Raw genomic sequence first — 19,797 nt, forward strand, 5'->3', positions numbered from 1 at the left:
CATTTATCATTTTTATTCACTATCAGAGTGCCATGCCCAGCACTAACTCGACAGCCTCCCCTTGGCTACAGTGTCATGGCAGGTGATGCTGGGGCAGTATTCATAGCTATTATCTACCACCCTGTTGCTTTTTTTATTATTTTTTTCCCAGTTCTAAAAGCCTGTTAATTAATAAACTCCTTTAGCTTATCCTGCACCATTTGATCCTGCAGAAATCACAGCATTTTATCTTATTAGCAAGTAGGAATTAAAGAATTAAAACAATTCAGGGGAAAAAAAGAACACAACCACTTTCCCTGGGCATCACTTCTGAAAAAAGCTTGCCCTGTACCCTCAAAAACCCCAAGCTCAGCCCCCAGGGCTTGACAAAGGATGGGAATCCCAGATCAGTGCATGCTTGGGCTAAAAACTGCTTTGTGCTCTGCTATTCCTGTTCTGAAAGGGAGAGCAGAGCCAGGTGCAGGGAGAAGAGTCCAGCACCGAGATCCCAGACATGGACTGTGCTGCAGGTCCCTTCCCTGTCACTGATGTCCTCTGCCACCATAGGAAATTCAGTTAGTTCTCCTGTGCCTCAGTTTGCCATTGCTAAAGGGTGATCCCTGTTCGTGCTCACCGAGGAGATTCACATGCAAATAAGATTGCAAGGGACACAGTCATTATGGTGGTGGGAAACAGGTAAGTACCTTAGGAATATGTAGGGAGTCTGTGAGCTGAGACATTTAAGGTGTCGGTTCACAGAGAGTGAATTTTGGGAGTCCTCAGTAGCTGGAAAATGCAAAGAAGGAAGCAGGTGGGATCCTTGCACCCGCCTCAAGGAAAAAGAACTGCTCCACCCTCTTGTAGATGGAAAGTGGTTAAATCTGGGGATGGAGACCTGCTGACCATCAGCAGGTACCTACACACTTCCCCGCTGTGCCTTCAGCAGAGCACTGCATCCCCACCACACCCTTAAAAAATCCTTTGAAAAATGACTTCATTAGGAGTAAAGAGATCTGGAAGGGATTCCCTGGATCATCAAATCCAGTCCCCTGTTGCATCAATCACATCAGATTTATCCTTTTCATAATCAAGCACCATTTTAAGTGTGCTCCTAAGGGGAAGAAGACAGTCCCAGGATCTCATTGCTTTAAATCGTAGCTGCCCCTGATTTCCAGTCTGTGCTTAGTCACGGCCCGTTTGTTAAACAGCAGGTAGCTGGCGTAGAAGCAGGAAATTTAACACAGTTTTATTAAAATAACCACCCAGAAATCCTCTCCACAAGAAAATGCTGAGGTTGCAAGAGAGAACGTGCAAGGTCAGGTAATGGTAACGGGGAGGCCTGAGCTCACTCTTGCCTCTGCCTTGTAGGACAGACCCCACGGAGTCGCCTGCCGTTGAGCCTGTGTGATCCAGGTGAGGAACAAGGCAAGAGTACTCACAGAACAAAGGAAATTTTTTCTATTCTTCTCCATCATATTCATTGTGTAACCCTCTATGTGTCTCTTGCCAGGTATAAGTAACGCTGAGCTAAACATTTGGCTATTTTTTTCCTTTTGCTGACAGGCTTTTCCGTGCCATTTATAGCTTCACTGTAAAAGCCATTACCTGTGCAGCATTTTTGAGAAGTCAGTGAGTTCATAGAACCATGGAATTGGATTGAAAAGGATATTAAAGACCATCTAGTCCCCCTCCCCTGCCTTGGGCAGGGACACTTTCCACTGGACCAGGTTGCTCAAAGCCTCATCCAGCCTGGCCTTGAACAGTTCCAAGGGTGGAGTTTCATTGTCCTGCTTTGCAGATTAGGAAAGGAATTCCAGAGCTATCAGCCATACCAACCCACGGTGCTTCAAGGGCAACTTTCCCCCTCCAAAATGCCCCTGCTTTATCCAGTGCAGTCTGATTGACTCCAAACCACACAATTACTACCCAGGCAGAGGAAGATGGCTGGTGCAGCAGCCTGCAGTGTATGTTGCATGCCATGAAAATGATGGAATGCTCTAGATCCACGATTTGTCCAGCTAGTTCATCTGAGTGCACAATGAATAGGCAGAGGGGAGAAATTGGTGAGCACAGGCTCAGGTGTAAAATCTCAGTGTTACCCAGCAGGTGTGACCCAGCCCAGCTGTGACCCGATGGCACACGGAGGTGCTGCTTAGCTCAGGCCACTGCTGCACAGCATGGCCAGAGTGACTAAGGAGGAGGGCTCCTTTGCCAAAAACAGATTTGGAGCTGGGATGCTGCAATCCTGTGTTTGCTTATTTAACTTGGCAGGTATTCAAGTGAAACAGGCACGGAGGGGAGGCATCAGAGCTGATCTCGGTACCCACATGTGGGATTTTAAGTTTCTATTTCAGTGCTCCTGCTTGGAAAAGAAATGCAAGCAGACCCTCTCACCCTCCTTTTCTTTTTTTTTTAAGCACTATTTAAATGTCATAAGAATCATATAGTGCCCACCTTAATGTGCCTAACAAATTAAAATATTTTATTAGTCTATAATCTGAAAATCATTACTGTGCTTACCATAAAAACCTGAAGGTCTTCAGAGGGAATGATGTCAGTGGGTCTGAAATGAATGCAAATACATTTTGTTGCCATGAAGGTAGCAGGGGTCAGACAGGCAGCCCCCAGCCCCAGGGACGCAGGCTGTTAGTGTGGGAGGGAATGAAATGCATCTTACAGTGGGGAGGGAGAAAATGGATCTCTTGGCTGATTTTCCTGGAGTTTTGCAGGGCGAATGCCTGGGTCTGTGCCTGGCTGGTTGGGATGGTTTCAGAGGAAAGCATTGGTGCTGTTCCCACTCGCCTCCCTCGTGCTGAGGGCAAGGAAGTGCTCCAGACAGCTCATCCCCATCATGGCTAAGCTGCTTGGAACCTCTGGCTCCATCCTGCTTCCACTGACAGCACAGGTGCCTGTTCCCCTCGGGGATCCACACGCCCCTGGTGCCCTCTTCCTCCTGCAGATGACTCTGGATGTGTCCCTCCAAGTATCTACTGCCTAACAGGCAGGAGGCAGCTGGCTCCAGCTCTAAGAAAGCAGCCCATTCCCAGTGTCCCTGGCTCCCAGAGAGGCCAGGTGACACTGGACATTCCCAGAGCAGTGACTCCTGAGTCCCTGGTCCCACACAGAGCCAGTGGGCTTCTGCTGGTTACTCCTCCCCACCTTGGGTGAGTGTCAGATGGTTCAAAGATTAATTACCATTTAACTGGCTGTATTTCCATCTCTGCGGACGGCTGCAGTGGAAAAGGCAGGAGTCCTGGGATCATTTACCCTGGTATTACACTGCAGATTACCCTGTACTTACGAGGTCACCAGTTACGGTGTAATTAGACCTCCAATGAGGGGAAGTCCACAATAGGCTTCCAAACCACTCCTCTTCCCGGTGCCAGGGAAGCAGAGGGATGGCAGCAAAGTGCAGGCTGAAGCCTCATTAGGTGCATTTAAAGCTGTTAAATAGTTTAAAATTCAAGCTAGGGGAGGTGCAGTGAGAGGGTAGCAAGGCCACCTGTACCTGTCAGAGAAAGGGAGTGGAAAAAAACCCAGAGCATGTTGTCTAGGAAATGCAGGAAAGCCAAACAGAAAGGAGGGTTGTGAGGGAGCTCTGTGTGCCAGGCAGCTGAAAGGCAAAGGGCTGCTGCTCTTCGAGTGTCACCAGCTTTGCCAGTGGTGAAGGACTCTGCTGAGCCAGAGACCCTGTCCATGTCCCTGACTGTCCTGTGGGATGGTGTCCATGGAGCCATGGAGGATGCTGCAGTGGATCAGGGCAACGCCTCTTGCTCCAGATTGCTCTCCTCCGTTTCTCACGTGCACCCAAATCAAACACCTATGCACAGAGCATTTGGAAGAGTGGCAAATGCCTTTGATTATCGAGAACAAATTCCAGGGGCAGCTCACTGCATGTCTTGAGTGGCTAATAAAACACCAAGCCCATTCTGATCAATACAACAAGCAGTGCTGTAAAGTGAGATTGTGCCTTCCCCCAGGCCACGTTGCATTTTGTCTTTATAAACCATGTCCTCTTCAAGTCAAGCACACTCTCTTTTGGGGTGGCAGCTCCCTAGAAATTCTGGCTTTCAGTGTGTCACTGAAACAAATGCTGTTCTGAAGCCCTCCATGTAAAGAACCCAAGTCAAAGAACAAAGTGTGTTCCTCTACAGCAATCATTATTTTAAATAATCTTTTATTACGTAGCCACATTCAGCCCCACAAAGAGTATCCATCCGGTCAACAGCTTCTGGAGAGGTGAGACATAAACAAAGACAGTGTGAAGCCATTGATTATTGAGGATAGAAAGGCCTGCAGGTAAATACTTTGTCTAAAGAATGACCAGAGCAGGTAGATGTGCTACCTGATTGCAAATATTTACAAAGTTGTGAGCTTGAAGGTTAGAAAATGTTGAGAGAAGTATATAGAAGTTAGCACAGGGATAATGCGGTGAGGACCGGAGTGGGGAGAATCAGTGTGGCAAGCAGGAAATTTCCATCGTGTAGGCAAGATTTGCTTGTGATTTCCTGAGGGAGACTGTGGGTTGTTCACTGGGATATATAGATTGGCACCCATCAATACCTTAGCAAATCCTTTAGGGCCTGCTCTCACAAAGGAAAGGGAGAAGAATGAAATCTAATGGGGTTTTTTTTCAGCTCTGCTCTCCCCCTGTAAAGCGTTTTCCTAGGCAGACACGTGTGTCATTGCTGGGGCACGGTGCACCCACACCCCTAACGCTCCTGGACTAGAGTGGTTTATTCAGAGGAACAAGAGCTGCCAAGGCTTTAAGCCCAGCATCTGTAGTCACGTTTATCCTTGAAGCAGTGACATAATTGAGGACTGTCCTGTCTGCTCAGCATATGTCTGCAGGGGTCGTTCATCCTTTCTGACACTGCAGAACATTAGCGGTTTTTTAGCCTCACTTTCTCCTTCCGTCCTTCCGCCTGTGGCTAACCCTAATGGAGAGCTGGTGGCTAGAGACTCCTCTAGGAAAACTGGCCTGTTTGGAGGGCTGGCCATCTAGGATCAGCCATATATTAGGGCAAAACCAGTGTCCTGCTGGGTCCTGGGTTTGTGCAATGGCCCCAGCAGGACTGGTTGGGGTGGAGTGTCTGGCTGGCTGCAGGAAGGGGAGCAGAAGGCAACTGGTGATATCTGTGATGGCCACTTAGTGCTCGAGGGCTCTAATGGCATCTGGGAACCAGGTTCCTGTGTTTGTGGGTTTGCTTATTTATTTACGCTCCTGGCTAAATAAAGTAGGGAGGAAGAATTTTAACGCAGTGGTTGAAATGCATGGGACTGCAGCAGCTCTGTCCTACTCAAGGACATCTGGAAAACTTGATAGAGAATGGAGGGAACTTCAATGCACAGAAAGTCTTAGCTGGAAAAATTGAGAAGAAGAGAATGCAAAACTTTATTCCATCAAAGTTTAGAATTTAGCTTGTTTTCCAGAAGAATCCTGCAGCCCAAGCCCAGCCTCACCACCTGCAAATGTCACCATTTTGGCTATTGCTGGTTTTATTTCTTCCCCCTCTGGTGCCAGTGCTGCTCCCCCATGACAGCGGTGCTCAGACGGGTGCTGTCACTCTCCTCTCCTGTGCCTGTCCCTTTTGGGCTGTTGTCACCATCTGCAGCCTCTCCCCTTCGTGCCACAACAGCTTTGGACAGGGATGTTTGAGGCAGGCACAGAAAGGAGATGTCCATGGCAACTTCCCCTAGGTTAGGTCTCAGGAAGCTTAGCCAGGAACATCACTATCCTCAGCGTGTCTCTCCAGTGTTCTGACTCATGGAGGGAGGGGGGCACAGGCTGGGGTTTGCCCCGCCGTGAAATGCAGCGTTTCATTCAGCAGAGCCAGAGCTGGCACAGCTTTCCCAGCGGCACTGATGAGTTTAATCACATCATTAGTAGGTGTGACACTGCAGCCTCTGATGATGAGCTCTTTATTCTAACACGGCTTTCAGCGTGTTTATCTGAGATGCCATCTGTGCCTGCGCTGCCTTCATTAGGAGAGAAAGCCTATGTGTCTTCTGATGTTGGTCTATATTTCTGAGATGTCTCCCTGCTGAGAAACCACACCTGAAGGAAAGCAACAACACCCAAAACACTTAAACGGGCCGAATAGACCATTAGGAAGTGTACTCTTCTGAGGAATCCTCAATTAGTACACAAAACTGGCTAGAAGAAATGATCCAGCTATTTTATTCCTGAAAGATTTTCATCTTGGTAAAGCAGTAAGGCCCCGTGCTTCATCTAAAGTGCTGTAAATTTTCAGGAAAGCAATGAACAGTTTTTAATTTTTAAAATACTTTCTATTTTTGTACCTCCATACCATGATCACACATAGAAGTTTCTGGGTTGCTTGTCCAGGTTTTAGATACAAAATCATTAAGATTTTGGGTGCAGATCTGAGTGTCTAGCCTTCCCCCTTAAAAGCTCCACAGTAAATGTTGTTTATATTATTAACTGTATACTGTATATCCAGCTATATATTTTTGTAGCTGTCCATTGATCAATAAACTGGCAGCACAGTGTGCTCATGGAGTTGCACTGCTCTTGACAAGATTCACAAACCACAGACCAGGCAGGAGCTGCCACATCACAGCCTAGCTACACATAAAAAAAAGGAATGCTTCCACAGAGAGGTGCCATGCCCTGCCTTGTATCAGTTTTCTGTCTGTATGCTGCCAGGCCGATGCTCACTGAATCTGACATTAACAAGAAATAGATTTCCAAACAATCTAGCCTAATGAATTTAGAATATTATTATGATTAATGCCAAGGCAGTTGAACTGATTATCCAGTATCCAGAAGTAAAGTAATGGAGCCTTATCTACATCTTGTGTAGTACTGAGTCAGGAATGGCTTTGGCTGCAGACAAAGATGAGTGGTGTTGGTTATGCAGAGGGGAGCACTGGCAGGACAGAGAGAGAGACATGATGGGAAGGGAGAAGAGGAGATACCCATCTGAAAGCATTTCAGCATGGAGTGATCACACATGCAGGTTCTTTATTGCTCCTATTTCCTAAGCTACATATCTCAGGCTATTTTTAGACTTGGCTTTTATACCACCAGGTTGAGATTTATGGGGCAAATATTTTTCCTCCTTCCCAAAGCCAGAAACTGGGTTGATTTTCATTCTCTGCTTTGCCAAAAGAACAGAATCCTGATGGACGTGTTTCTTGCATCATGATGGTTTAACTTAGCTTCTATCTGATTAGCTTTCAAGCTATTAAACAATTTTTGTAGCATTACCAGAAAAACAATAATGCAGATCAGTCATGGACAGTTTCTGTTGGCACAAGCAGCCTTTGCAGGCTCCAGATCCTCTTTAAAGCTGGAACCAGCAGAAAGCTGCATTGTCTCATGGGTATTACATCTCTCTGAGCAGGCCTGTTCTAAAAAAGTGTGTTGTGGTGCAAGGATGTCCAGCCTGGTGGAGAGAATTGGTAAATCTCTAAGGTGTCTGACAAAGTATCTGGGGGCTGTAGCTTGAATAGATTGAGTGGCATTCCCAGCCTCTGCTGTTACCTGGGCAGTGAGCAGGAGACAGGTAGCTTTTGACCAGCCCCGATGTGTGCCCGTGTCGTGTCTGTGATGCAGAGGACTTTGGAGGAGTCCTGCACACACCAAACCACAGCTGCCCAGTGCCCACCCACAGCCAAGCAGGGACCTCCAGGGACTCCTGGGAAGCCAACCAGAGAATCCTTCCCCAGAACTACCACTTTGGTCTCCAAGTTCCAAGTGTGGGGATGTGTCGTTCTGGGCCACAAGAAGCTCTCAGTAGGTGGTCCAGGGAATCAGGCTGGTCACCTCTCCTCCACCTGGGAAGGCTCTGGCAGTAACCCTTAGGAGAAGGGTTTAGGACCTGCTAGGAGCTGGTGGTGCCCTCGCTGACCTCTTTACTGCATGTTTTACAAACTGCATCTCCTCTGCTGCCACGTGCCCCCAGGAGAATAAGGCATGGGTGGGGTCTCTCACAGTTTATATCCTAGTGTCGGAGATCATGGCTTCTGGAGCTTTTTACTCAGATGAAGATGGAACTGGCCATTCCTCTGTAGGCTGGTTGTGCAGCTGTTTCTGAGCAGAGGGTGCAGCTGCTTTGGGAAGAAAAGGTGAAGGGTGAGTTGTAGTAAGGTGCACACCAAGCAGATTACTGGCAAACATAATTAAAAATATATGTGTGATTACTCCTCTGTTTCCCTTGTCTTAACAATCCTCTGCATTACCTCTGGCATTTTTAGACAGTAGATAATATAGCTGAGAGGACTCTTGGGCACATGCAGCTCTTAGAGCAGCAGTGATTTGTCTCAGACCATTTTGAGGTAGCAGAATTTACCTCTAGCTACAGCCACCCCTCCATGTCTGCCCTCCCTCATTTGCATAAGTAATTGGCAGCTTGTTAATGGCTCATTAGGAATGCTGAAAACCGTGGGATTAAAACACACTCAGTGGACCAGAGATGAGGGGTAGGGGGGGGAAAGGCTGCTGTCCCTGCTTGCAAATTACACTGCTTGATTCAACGTGATTCAGAATTACAGGTCATAAAGCAACTAGATTGTTAAATGAAGTAAGGAAAAACAATGTCGATGGCAGGTTTTATTTTTAGACTCATGTTTAAACACAGTATGTGCATCTAGGGGGAACAAACAGTCCCTTTCCAAACAGTATTATTGACAGCAGGATGCTCTCACCCCTTTCTCGGTTTCACATTAACCCTGCCTGGTCAGTGTTTCCTGCTCCTGAACAAGTCCATCTGGCTCTTACATCACTCATGGAAGGGACACTTTGTTCCTTTTCCCATGTTCTCTCTGGGTAAATCCAATCCTCTCTGCTCTGGCAGCAGGCAACCGGCATGTCCTTTTCTTTGGGCAAGGCTGGGACACCCAGCACAGCTCCACGCAAGTAGGAGAAACAGCTCCAGGTTGCTTTGTGCATTCTGTAAATATCAAAAATCCCTTGAAAAACGGCTGTGAGATGTCTTCAGTCACTGGCATGCAGGGAGGAAGGCAGCCAGCCTTTTGCTGTGGCACTGCCAGAGCCTGCAGTGGAGGAGATGGTTGGTGTAGCCAGTGAGAACTGTGAGAGGATCACAGCTGCTGTTCCCGGAGAGTGGAGCGTGGTGAGGACAGTCAAGTAAGTTGAAAAGTTTGATGGAAGCTTTTTGTTGTTTGCTGGCTGTTTAATCTCGTGTTCATCACTTGCTATGACAGCAGTGACTGCAAAGGCACGAGAGGTGAAGGCAAGGACAGGCTATGATGGCTTGGGAATCACTTAGAAGAGGCTCAGCCCGCGGGCTGGTACACCCATAATACACAATGCCTTTCCATCAGGAGAACACCTCTGGGATTCTTGGAGGCCACAGTAATTCTGGCAATGGTGCAGCCTTAGATACAGCTAGGACCGTTTTTCCTGGATAAGCTGAAAGGAAATTGCAGATAAAGCACTCGGGAATCACATAAAGTCATAATTTGCAGTTAAATTCAGCAACCTCTGATCTAAACTACTTGGGTACTTAAGAGCCTGGTAAGGTGACAGTTAAAACTGTGAAGTGGGGACAGCTAAGGTTCAGCAAAGCTCAGTTCTGTCTGGCGTGTCAGAGTTAATCCCTCTGTTTTCTGAAAGGTGCCCAGGAATCTGTCAGGACTCACAGAGGCAAAATACTGGCACATCTGAAAAATTTCTCAGTGCAGCTGGATCCAGGCTGAAGGCAAGGAAGGAGTGTCTCCTCCTGGATCCCCAGCCAGGAGCATGTGCTGCTCTTTGCGTCGCCCTGAGAAGTCATCTCCTTGTGCCCCAACCTGATCTGACAAACATTGACTCACAAAGGCACAATCTACAGCAGTTTTGTTTGTTGTTCTCCAGGAGCTCAACCTAGCCAAACAGAGCAGCTTTTCGTCCTTCTTGCTTTCATTGCTTTTTTTTCTTGCCCTTACATCCTCTCAGATGACCCTGAGAGACACCTGTGGCTCTTATTCATACAAGGCTGTCCAGAGCTGCTGAATTAACAACACATCCTGCCCGCAGCAGGAATCAGCATGTCCTGATGGAGACTTACAGCTGGCTGCTGGGGGAAGGCTCAGAGCTGGATCAGCCAGCTCCTAGAGCTCTAAAGGACATATGATTCGGTGTGGTCCAGCCTGGGATGGCATCCAGGTCTGCAATGAAAGAAGATCCCAGGTTACCCCTACCTACAGCAGCAGGAACAGAGATGGCAATCAGAGAATGTGTCTTATCACTAGGCTGAGTGGATTGAGCATGGAGTGGGATTTCCTGGAGAGGAATGGTGCCAAGGTCTCCACTACTGCTCTGGGACTCTGTACAAACTCAAATGTCTCCGCTTCCTGCACAAAAAATGGGAAGTTCAAATGCTGCATGATATGAAGACACCTACAGTGGATCTTGTGATCTTCCTGAAGCAGAAGCAGGAGCAGAGGCTCCATCAAGTATGCCAGAAGCAGGAAGAAAGGTGTCAAATGACCTTGGAAAGCAAATGTCAAAAGCAAGGAAAACAAAAGCACTGTGGGTTTTTTTCGTTTTGTTTGTTTTGTTTTTTATTTCATCATTGCAAAGGAAACTGCACAAAAAGAAAAATAAGACACAGACTAAGAATATGCTGGAGACCAAATCCCATTCTGAGCTGAGATCCATGGAGGCACCTTCCAGCTATGGGTGTAGAGAAAATGGCTCAGTATTTTCCCTTTGAATTCTGCTTTGGGCTACAGCCCTGGTGCTGGTATGTGAGCTGGGAAGGGGAAAAACAGTGCTTCCCACCAAAAGCTGCCTTTAACGTGCTGGCATCTGCATTCCCACCAGTCCTAAATCTGCATGAGGTTCTTTCAGCCCTACTCTGGCTTTGATTTCCAGGTTATCTCTGCTGGTGGCCCAAACTGTGGATTTATTGCACAGTCTTTGCTGAACACTACCTGCTGCTGTACTGTCAGCCTCACCGGGGGATAACATGTCATCTTTTTTCCTTCCTAATCAGCTGGATGTCATTCAGAAAGCTGGGACAAGGAGAACTTTTCCCCCAGACACCAGCTTTCCTTGGTAGCAGACCAACCTCAAGCCTTATAATACTACTTGTACATAGCATTTATATAGCTTTACATCCTCAAAGTGCTGTACTAGCATTAAGTAATTATCTCTCTCCCTAATGGCCATTAATGCTGGCCTTTCATGAACCTCCCCCAGCTCCTCGAGGTTCATATCTAATCCAGCAATATGCTGCTCAGAGGGGGTGGCTGGATATCTTGCAAGTCCATGGGCTTGGATTTGAAATGAAGTTTCAGAGCAGGGGCCGGGTGCCCTGGAGTATCAGAAACACGGGGCTGTGGATCAGGGCATGCCCTTGGGAGCATCCACTAGAAAGGGATGGAATTGAGTAGGTGATACTGCGATCTTGAAATGGAGAGGAAGAAAACTTTGGCTGCTCAGAGGATGTGCACTGATTGCTCTATTTATTACCAGGACAGCACTGTGAACAGAGAGAGCAGAGCAGTGGGAATAACATGTCAGTGTGGGCATGGGGAGTTGATCTAGGGAGAGAAAGTTAGCTAAAAATGTCAAACAAAGCTAGACAGCCATGGCAATGGGATAAAGAGGCCAGTCTGCAGGTCTGTGAAGCATTAAAATAACAAGGCAAAAGGGCGAGCTTGGCGGCATCATAGGATTTACAGAGAGGAGCAGAAGAGGATTTACTTGTCTTATTTGCTTGCAAGCAAAGCCCTCTTCCAAGCTGTGGAGTGTCTCCAGGGGAGATGTTGCAATGCTACTGCTTCAGGACATTTTACCCTTGGGGTAGGTGAGCCTCCCTGATAGCTGGGCTCTCCCATCCCTAGCTCCCAAGGGAAGTGGAGAGGATGGTGTGTGAAGATGACATGGCTGTTTTAGAGAAGTCTCAGAAGCAGCATGCTCCTAACAAACACCAGTCCTGTGTGGTCACTTATTTCTGAAACCTGCTAGACCCAGCTCTGAGCAAGCAGAGGCTGAAATAAACTTTCACCTTCTCCCTAAAGGCATGATAATGATTCTTTCCAAAGCCAAGGATATGCCTTGTAAGCTGGCTTTGCAAAAGAAGAAAACAGCATCTTTTTTTTTCAGCCTGATTTAATAGCATCATTTTGCTTTTATGCTTCTGGCAATGGCTGGTCCTGTAAAACAAGTATGTAGCTGTGGGAATCACGTGCCAGTCTACAGGGGCAGAACACAACTCACAGTCACTACACATTATGCAAAGGATTTCTGTCACCCTGGACACACTCTGCTTCCTGTGGCATCAGTAGCACAATCCCTCTGTGCTCAGCTCTAAATCATTTTGCTACATCATCAAATAACAGGGTATGGCTGACTGCAGACCGGGAGGACCTGACTTGGTGTTCACTTTCTGCACAGCTTTGGAGCAGGGCCTTTCCCTGCCTTCCTGCATCTGTTTTCTCATCTGTGAAATGGGAATTTTAATCCTAATCAGTTTGTAAGGGAAGCAGTGAGGGATAGTCAAAGGCAATTCTTTAAAGCGTAATAGCCAGCCTTATGTGCAAGGTTAGACATTGGAGTGGGTTTATGGTAGAGTTTAATTGATGCCTGTTCTGCTTATGGCTGGTGAGTGCAAGGCTTAACATTTGCTCTCAAAAATGTGGCACCCTGTTGGAGATGCCTCTGCAAGGAGCACCTTCTCATCTCTGGGCATAGCTGGGCCGTGTTTTGGGATGCACAAATTTCTGGGCGTTGCTTGTTTGGTTTTTCTTCCCCAAATTAATTTGATTATTCATTATTACCAGATTAATTTGTAGTAGAAGCTGTGCCTCACATGGCTGGGAGGAATGCTTTGGCTGCTCTTGAACTTCAACCTATGAGCTAAGCCAAGGTTGTGTTGTCACATCCCTGGGACAGCTCCTGACTGCGTATGTCATTTTGCTGGCAGAACTTCACCAGGGTGTGTCTAGAGGAGACCAAAGACCTTGACTTTATTTTCGGTTACTAGAACTGAGGTGGCACTCCTGGCTTCTCTGCTCTGCTTTCAGGGCCAGATCCTCAAGTGGTGTAAATCAGGGCCCTCCCATTTGAGCAGTGCTGCTGTAGTACTGTCTGTGTAGGCTGAGGGCCTGGCTCACACCTTCTGAACTGCTCTAAGACCTGTTCAAAAGGGAGTTAGCTGTGCTTGGTGCACTGTACTACCTGTAATCACAAATGATCCTGCGAGATTCAGGATATTGCAAATGCAGAGAGCTTTTCAACAAGTAATCATTTTGAAATTGCTGGAAAACTGAAGAGTTAGTGCTACTTAAAGGAGAATAAAATAAGCATTAGCACAAAGCAGTTTTTGCAACAATCAAGTTTGATATATGTCCTGTTCTGCTTATAATGTTTCCTCAGAGCCCTTTTCAAGAAGGTGAAGCAACTTGTAAAAGCTGGGAATGCAGGGAAGAGCTAAATTTGCAGCCAGGGTTTCGAAGGAACAAACAAAGAGAAGCATATTTCCATTTCCATTACAGCAGAACATTCTTGGGAGTTCAGAGCAGCAAGCTGAGAACACGCCAGCCAAGCTGCCTCTAAACAGGAGGTGTGGAGCTGCAATGAGCTTTTTATCTTCAAGCATCTGCACTTAAGAAAGAAAGATCTTCCTGAGGCTTTTAAAACTCCACTTTTTTGAGGGAGGGTCTGTTTCAGAGTAAGGAAAAGGGCTGGTCTGCAGCCCTCTGAGTGCAACATTGCAAACCTGAGCTTAAATCCTGCCAAATCCTACAGAAATCTGAGCCCCTCCATGCAGAAAGCCAGCTGAGCATCCCACCCCTTTCACACCCTATTCCAACACACCTCCCTCTTGCTTCCAAGCACTGCAGTGTCCCTGTACTGACCCTTCCCCACACTTTAAAGTTCTCCTTTAATCAGTCAAAGAAACGTGTGGAAAACCTGGCAGCTCAGAGGAGAGCTTTTGTTTGTACAAGAAATGTTTTCATCCGAGCGAGCACAACAATCTCATTACTTGGTATAGCCACACATGTGCTGGAAACCCAGACAGCTGATACCTTCTTCCCTCCTCCTTCCTAGGACCAGAGAGATTTCTGCCTGTTTGATTCAGCTGCAGTGCTACAAAGTTATTAGCACTGCTTTTTTGGTGTCCCTAATGAGACAAGCAGTCTTCCAAGCAGCTCCACAGAAGCACTTTTCTCATCACCACTAAAGCCTCGGACACTGTAGCAGCAACAGAAGCAAGAATGGAGACTTGCAGCCCTGCTGCTTCCAGCACTGGTTGGTCGTAGCAATTAGCTGTTTCCCCACAGAGGGAGCTTCTTGTGCAGAAGAACAGCACAGAGAAAAACTTGTCCTGCTCAGAGAAACTAGTTTAGGAATCTCTAGTGAATGTGAAGATAAATCCTTCTGCTTTGGAACTGTTTGCATGTATTCTGCAAGCCTCCTGTGTACCTGCTGGATTCATGAGCCCTACAGAAGGGCTGGATCTTACCTGAGGAACTGCCCTTCCCTGCCTTGGCATGCCCCAGTTTTAGACATCCGTGGGCTCTTCTAGTTCCAAACTCTCCAAAGCTAAATCCATTAAACGATGGGCATATCCCTGCCTGTAAGAGCCTGTTCTTTACCAACAGACCACCTTTTGCAGGGTGGTCCTGCAGTTATTTACATAATGAAAGCACTCTCTGAAAAGGTCGGTAGCACAGTTTTCTGAGCACAAAACCTTTCATGCAACTGGGTGATGCACAGATGCCTGTGCATGGATTTTAGAGAACCTTTCTGAAGAGGGACAGCCCTCATGCTCTCTTTCTGGTGGGTGCCTTGGAGTACTGAGGCCCTGAAATGCTTTGCTGACCACTCTTGCTCTGTGTCCAGGTTCACCAGACTGTAGGGCTGGAGTATGTCCTTGGCATTTTGCATTTGATTTCCTTACAAGCCCATTTTGGGTGGAGAGGACGTAATTTATTTTAATACATCTCACTCCCGATGCGTCATGTTAACCAGGGGGGATTGGTGGGTAAGCCCAGGAGAGGTAGCGGGGGCAGGAGCCAGCCCAGCTTTTTGGAACAGCTCCTTGTTGCTGTAGTTCACATGGAGGCCCTGAGTTTGTCCACATCATGTGGGGGCTGACATGACATGGGGTGTCCAGGCACCAGAACAGGCTCCCCAGGGAAGTGCTCACAGCTCCAAGCCTGGCAGAGCTCAAGGAGTGTTTGGAAAATGCTCTCAGGCATGTTGTGTGATTATTGGGGTGTCCTGCATTGGGCCAGGAGTTTAATTCAATGGTCTGATTCTGTGACCCTGTTCCTTAGGACTCTCACCACTCAGATTTCCCTGTGCCTTTGTCCTCACCCAGGTTGGGGGACACACCATGCTGCCTATCCGCTGGATGCCTCCAGAGAGCATCATGTACAGGAAATTCACAACAGAGAGTGACGTCTGGAGCTTCGGGGTAATCCTCTGGGAGATCTTCACGTATGGGAAGCAGCCCTGGTTCCAGCTCTCAAACACAGAGGTACAACAGTGCTGAGACACCTCAGCTGAACACTGTACTTTTTGCCATCTCTCCTTCCCAGGTTGTTTGCAAAGCAGTTTATACATGGATGGTCCCCTCCTTGGCCCTCCCTTGGTGAAGCCATAGGATAAATGTCATTATCTCAGTTTAAGAGCTGGGAAAACTGAGACCTGCAGGAATCAAAGAGCTCTGCCAAAGCCACGTACTGGCTAATCCTCAGCCCCTTGCTGCTAAGTTCCTGACGTATCTGTCATATCTCATAAACTCTCGGGGTGCTGCCAGAACTGGGGATACCCAAATTACTGCTGAGATCTAAGTCATGCCTTGAATTTCCCTTGCTTTCTCCTTTTGTAGCTGAAGTTCTTACTGCAGTCACCAGCTTGTGAGAAATTGTTTTAAGCCTGATGTATTGCTTGTGGCACATTTTCTTGGGGTTTTTGCCATTGGGACATCTATAACATGGTTTTCCCCAGTTCACTGAGGGTAGAAGCCATGGAGCTTGTTTGCCCTTTTTATTTCTTTGACTAGCAAAATTTGCAGCCCACCAGGACAGGGCTGCACTGTAAAAATGTTGAGGGAAGGCTGGCTGGGATTAGCAGGGTGTCACTGCTGAGGTTTGAGGCACATCAGCAGAAAATCATTGGAAGATTTTTGCTTGGAATAGCAGGAGGTATTATAGAAGAGGAAAAAGATGCATTGACATAGCAGTGTGTGGGAACCTTGAACATTTTTATCCTACTGTGTATCTAATGGATTTCAGAAATTTCACCTTTTGTAATGAAAAATGTGCATTTTCTGCTTTCTGGATACAGATCCCTTAATTAAGTGAGTTGCAGAGATGGCAAATCCAAGGTGTTGCTTTACAGCTCTAATACTTGCCCATTCGTGTGCTCAATGGGGCCTGACCGTATATCCCAAAGTAGCACACGCAAACATTTTAGAGGCACAAACAATGGAATCGACAGCGACAGAAGTTATTTGTCACGCTATTTAATGAGCTGCTCTTGCATTTCCCTGCGAGGGTAAATACAAACACACACAAATGAGCACACGGAGCTTGAACATGGGCAGTGGGCACGCTGGAGTGTGACAGCTCAGCTTTGTCCATGCCTTCTGCCTCAGTTTCCTTTGCAGGGCAGTAGGGCTGAGAATAGCCACCCTTAATCATGGGGGGACAGCTGGTTAAAATCTGAACAGATGTGGCTGTATTGGTTTGCTAGCATCCCTGGGATAAAATCTCATCCTTCCCTTCCCTATTGGTGTATCCACTGCTTTCTGACTGCTGACCACAGTGTCCTGGTGGGAGGGAGCCACATGAGCTCTCACCTGGCTCATTTTTCACAATTTGTGGAGGGATGGGAAGAACCTGTGTGGCTGCAGAGGGCTGACACCTCCACCAGCTCCTGGATGGTGTGGCATCACAGTGAGTCCCTGTGGCAGCCCAGAAGCAGTGCCAGAGCCCCAGGGAGAGGCAGAACCCATGGAGAGAAGGTCAATGAGCTTGTGCTGGGGTTAGTGTTGGTCAGTCTGGGATGCCCACTCCCTGCTGTGCCACCTGCATGGCCTTATACCCTCACAGCATTTTCAGCAGGTTTTTCCAAGGCTGGGAGAAACCCTCTCTGAGCAGAGGAACGAGGCAGGACACCACTCAGCCAGTTCATTGACTTCTCTTAGTGCCTTTCCTTCACCCTGGAGAGAAAGGGCCCAGCACAGGGCTCCTGTGCATGCCCAGTTGTCATACATGAAATCCCTATTTGTGCTTGGTCTTTGCATATTAAGTGCTTTAATTAATTTGAGCTTAATATTTTTAAATTGAATGTTAAAATCAATCCATCAGTCCAGGTACACTAATCAAGTTTTTATGGTCTTCCTGTGTTTACTGTATACCTTTACAAGTGTTTTAAGATGTGTTGGATGTATTTTTATGTTTTACTTGTATCTTGGTTTCAAGGCAGATTTTAAAAAACCCCAGTTGCAACAAACAGCCCAGCCCCCCATAAGCACATGACCCTTATCTCAACTAATATCACCCCTCTGACCAGGAGGAGCCATTGGTGGATGGAGATGGTCTGTCAAAGGGAGAGCACCAATCACCTTGAACCAAAGGGGTGGGCTGTGGGCGGACTGTGGGCGGAGCAAAAGCTATAAAAGAAAGAAAAAGAAAGACACGTGTCTCATTCTCCCTTCCTCTCCAGCTTGCTAAGGCAGTGCTGGAGAAACCTACCCCTTTCTAGGGGCTTTTAGAAATAGATTTCTTTTTGACCAGCCTAGACTGCAAGTTTTGTTTTTTTTTTTTTCTTTCCTCTACCTGAGGTTCAGAGCTGCCTTAAGCCTAAGTTCCTGAATCCCTGCGCTCCTGGGGCATACCTTGAGCCACTTGGATCCCAAATTTTTATATTTTGTTAGTTTTTTTTGCAATTTTTCAATTTTTCTGTTTTAATAAATTGTTTTAATTTCTACAAAGAGTTGTCTCATTCCTCACACAGTTATGTTAGAAACCATAACTCACCTCCTCCCCCGAGTCAGCAGCCAGCAGCTCAGTGGCAATGCTCTCTGCCTGCTGTGTCTTCCTCCCCTCGCTTTCAGCAGGTCCTAATCTCTCCCCTCTGTATTTATATGCAAAGAGCAAAGTGATAAGTATCCCTTGAGCTGCATGCTGGGACCATTGCTATTCAGAAACGATAAACTCCAAACACCTCTTGCTGGGTGGCTTCTCTCAACACACTGCCTGGGACCGGTGTTTATCTGCGGAGCGTGGCAGGCCACTCGCACGCTGCGATGCTGGGACTCATCAACCCCAACCAAGGAGGCCAGGCAGCAATAGCTGCTCTCTGGAAAGTCATATTTCCCTTTCCTTTTCATTCATTCCTCCAGTAAACAATAGACAAAGAGACCCTTAGGGGAGTCTTTTCCAATGGCATCCCTCCGAAGAGACTTTGCTGTTATCCAGGACCTCACATTTTTCTCATTAGCAGCACAGATCTGACCCAAAAGAGAGTGATAGCATTGTATTATTTTTTTTTCTCCATCACAGATGTGATTTGACATGAGATTTCATTCTTTTAGTTGCTTTTCTATATCAGAATGAGGCAAATCTGACCTTGGAGAAATATGTAGGAAAAGATGCTCTGAACTCTTCCTTATAAACCTCTCCTGGGCTTTGCAATGGAAAGGACTCTTGGTTTTCAGACAAGAAAAATATAATTTCAGCTGTGCAAAATATTACTTTACTTTGGGGATTTTAAGAGGTTTTTTCCTTCATTTAGCAGGAAAAACTGACATCATAAATTAAAATCTATTTCATTTGCTTGTGACCTCCTCTTTGGAGAGTGCATTGAGGCAGGTAGGTGTCATAGAGGGAAGGTTTTGGGATCTGAAAAACTGTAGCTGGAGAGAAACTTTTCACAGTAAAATTATCATTAGCAACAAACAGGTGAGCTTTGAGGATCTGCAGATCTGAGATTTGGCTTCTCAGTGCTCCCATTCACTAAATGTTGCCACATCAGCCAAGCAGTAGCAGGGACAGGACATCCTCCATAGACTGCCCAGCTGGTGCTCAGTGTTCCTTTTCTTTCTTTCTTTTAGGTCATTGAGTGCATTACCCAAGGCCGAGTTTTGGAAAGGCCCCGAGTTTGCCCCAAGGAGGTTTACGACATCATGTTGGGCTGCTGGCAGAGGGAACCTCAGCAACGGCTCAACATCAAGGAGATCTACAAGATCCTTCACGCTCTGGGCAAGGCCACACCAATCTACCTGGACATCCTTGGCTAGCAATGGCCACTTGTTGGAAGTCCCTGCTCCTTCCTCCCGTCCTTCCCTCCTTCTCCCCCTCCCAACCCCTTTGCCCCTCAGCTCCCAAGCAAACATCTTCATATAAACTCAAGTGCCTGCTACACATACAACACTGAAAACAAAAAAAAAGCAAAACGAAAAGCAAACCGTCAAAAATCCCACCAAGAACAACAACCTGTAAGGCAGTTTGGCTTATATATATTTATAGATCTCTCTCTATATATAACTTCCACACCAATACAGAAAGAAGCTGCTGTTACAGAAAATTGTGAGACTATATATATATATATAAAAAAAAAAAAAAAAAGAAACAAAAAAGGGAGAAAAAGTACTTAAAAATATATATATAATTAAAAAGGAAAAAAAAAAAAAAAAGAGAAAGAAAGGAGAAGGTATCTTTCCCCCGAGCATTCAAGCAGTGATTTGTAACCCTGCTGTGAGTATGGTTCGGGCTGCTGGGCAGGGCTCTAGACTGGCTATGGCAGCGATGCCATCCTGGGTAGGAGCCCCAGGAAGAAAGCCTTGCCCTGGTTGTATGATATGCACTGAATGTGTGATATCA

General features: G+C 46.8%; 1 protein-coding gene across 7 annotated transcripts in view; it reads left to right on the top strand.

The window, feature by feature from the left end:
• Positions 1-19,530, top strand: part of NTRK3 (neurotrophic receptor tyrosine kinase 3) — a 205,885-nt gene extending 186,355 nt beyond the window's left edge. For 6 of the 7 annotated variants that reach the window (XM_069025897.1, XM_069025898.1, XM_069025899.1 and 3 more), the window contains 2 exons: positions 15,285-15,443; positions 19,029-19,530. In XM_069025897.1, the coding sequence (XP_068881998.1) occupies positions 15,285-15,443; positions 19,029-19,214 (345 nt within the window). In that variant the 3' untranslated portion in view covers positions 19,215-19,530. The remainder of the gene's footprint in view (positions 1-15,284; positions 15,444-19,028) is intronic. The other variant, XM_069025901.1, reaches the window with a different exon arrangement.
• Positions 19,531-19,797: the final 267 nt, after the last annotated feature.

Source organism: Aphelocoma coerulescens, chromosome 10 (assembly GCF_041296385.1).
Source record: "Aphelocoma coerulescens isolate FSJ_1873_10779 chromosome 10, UR_Acoe_1.0, whole genome shotgun sequence".
Classification (NCBI taxonomy): Eukaryota; Metazoa; Chordata; class Aves; order Passeriformes; family Corvidae; genus Aphelocoma; species Aphelocoma coerulescens.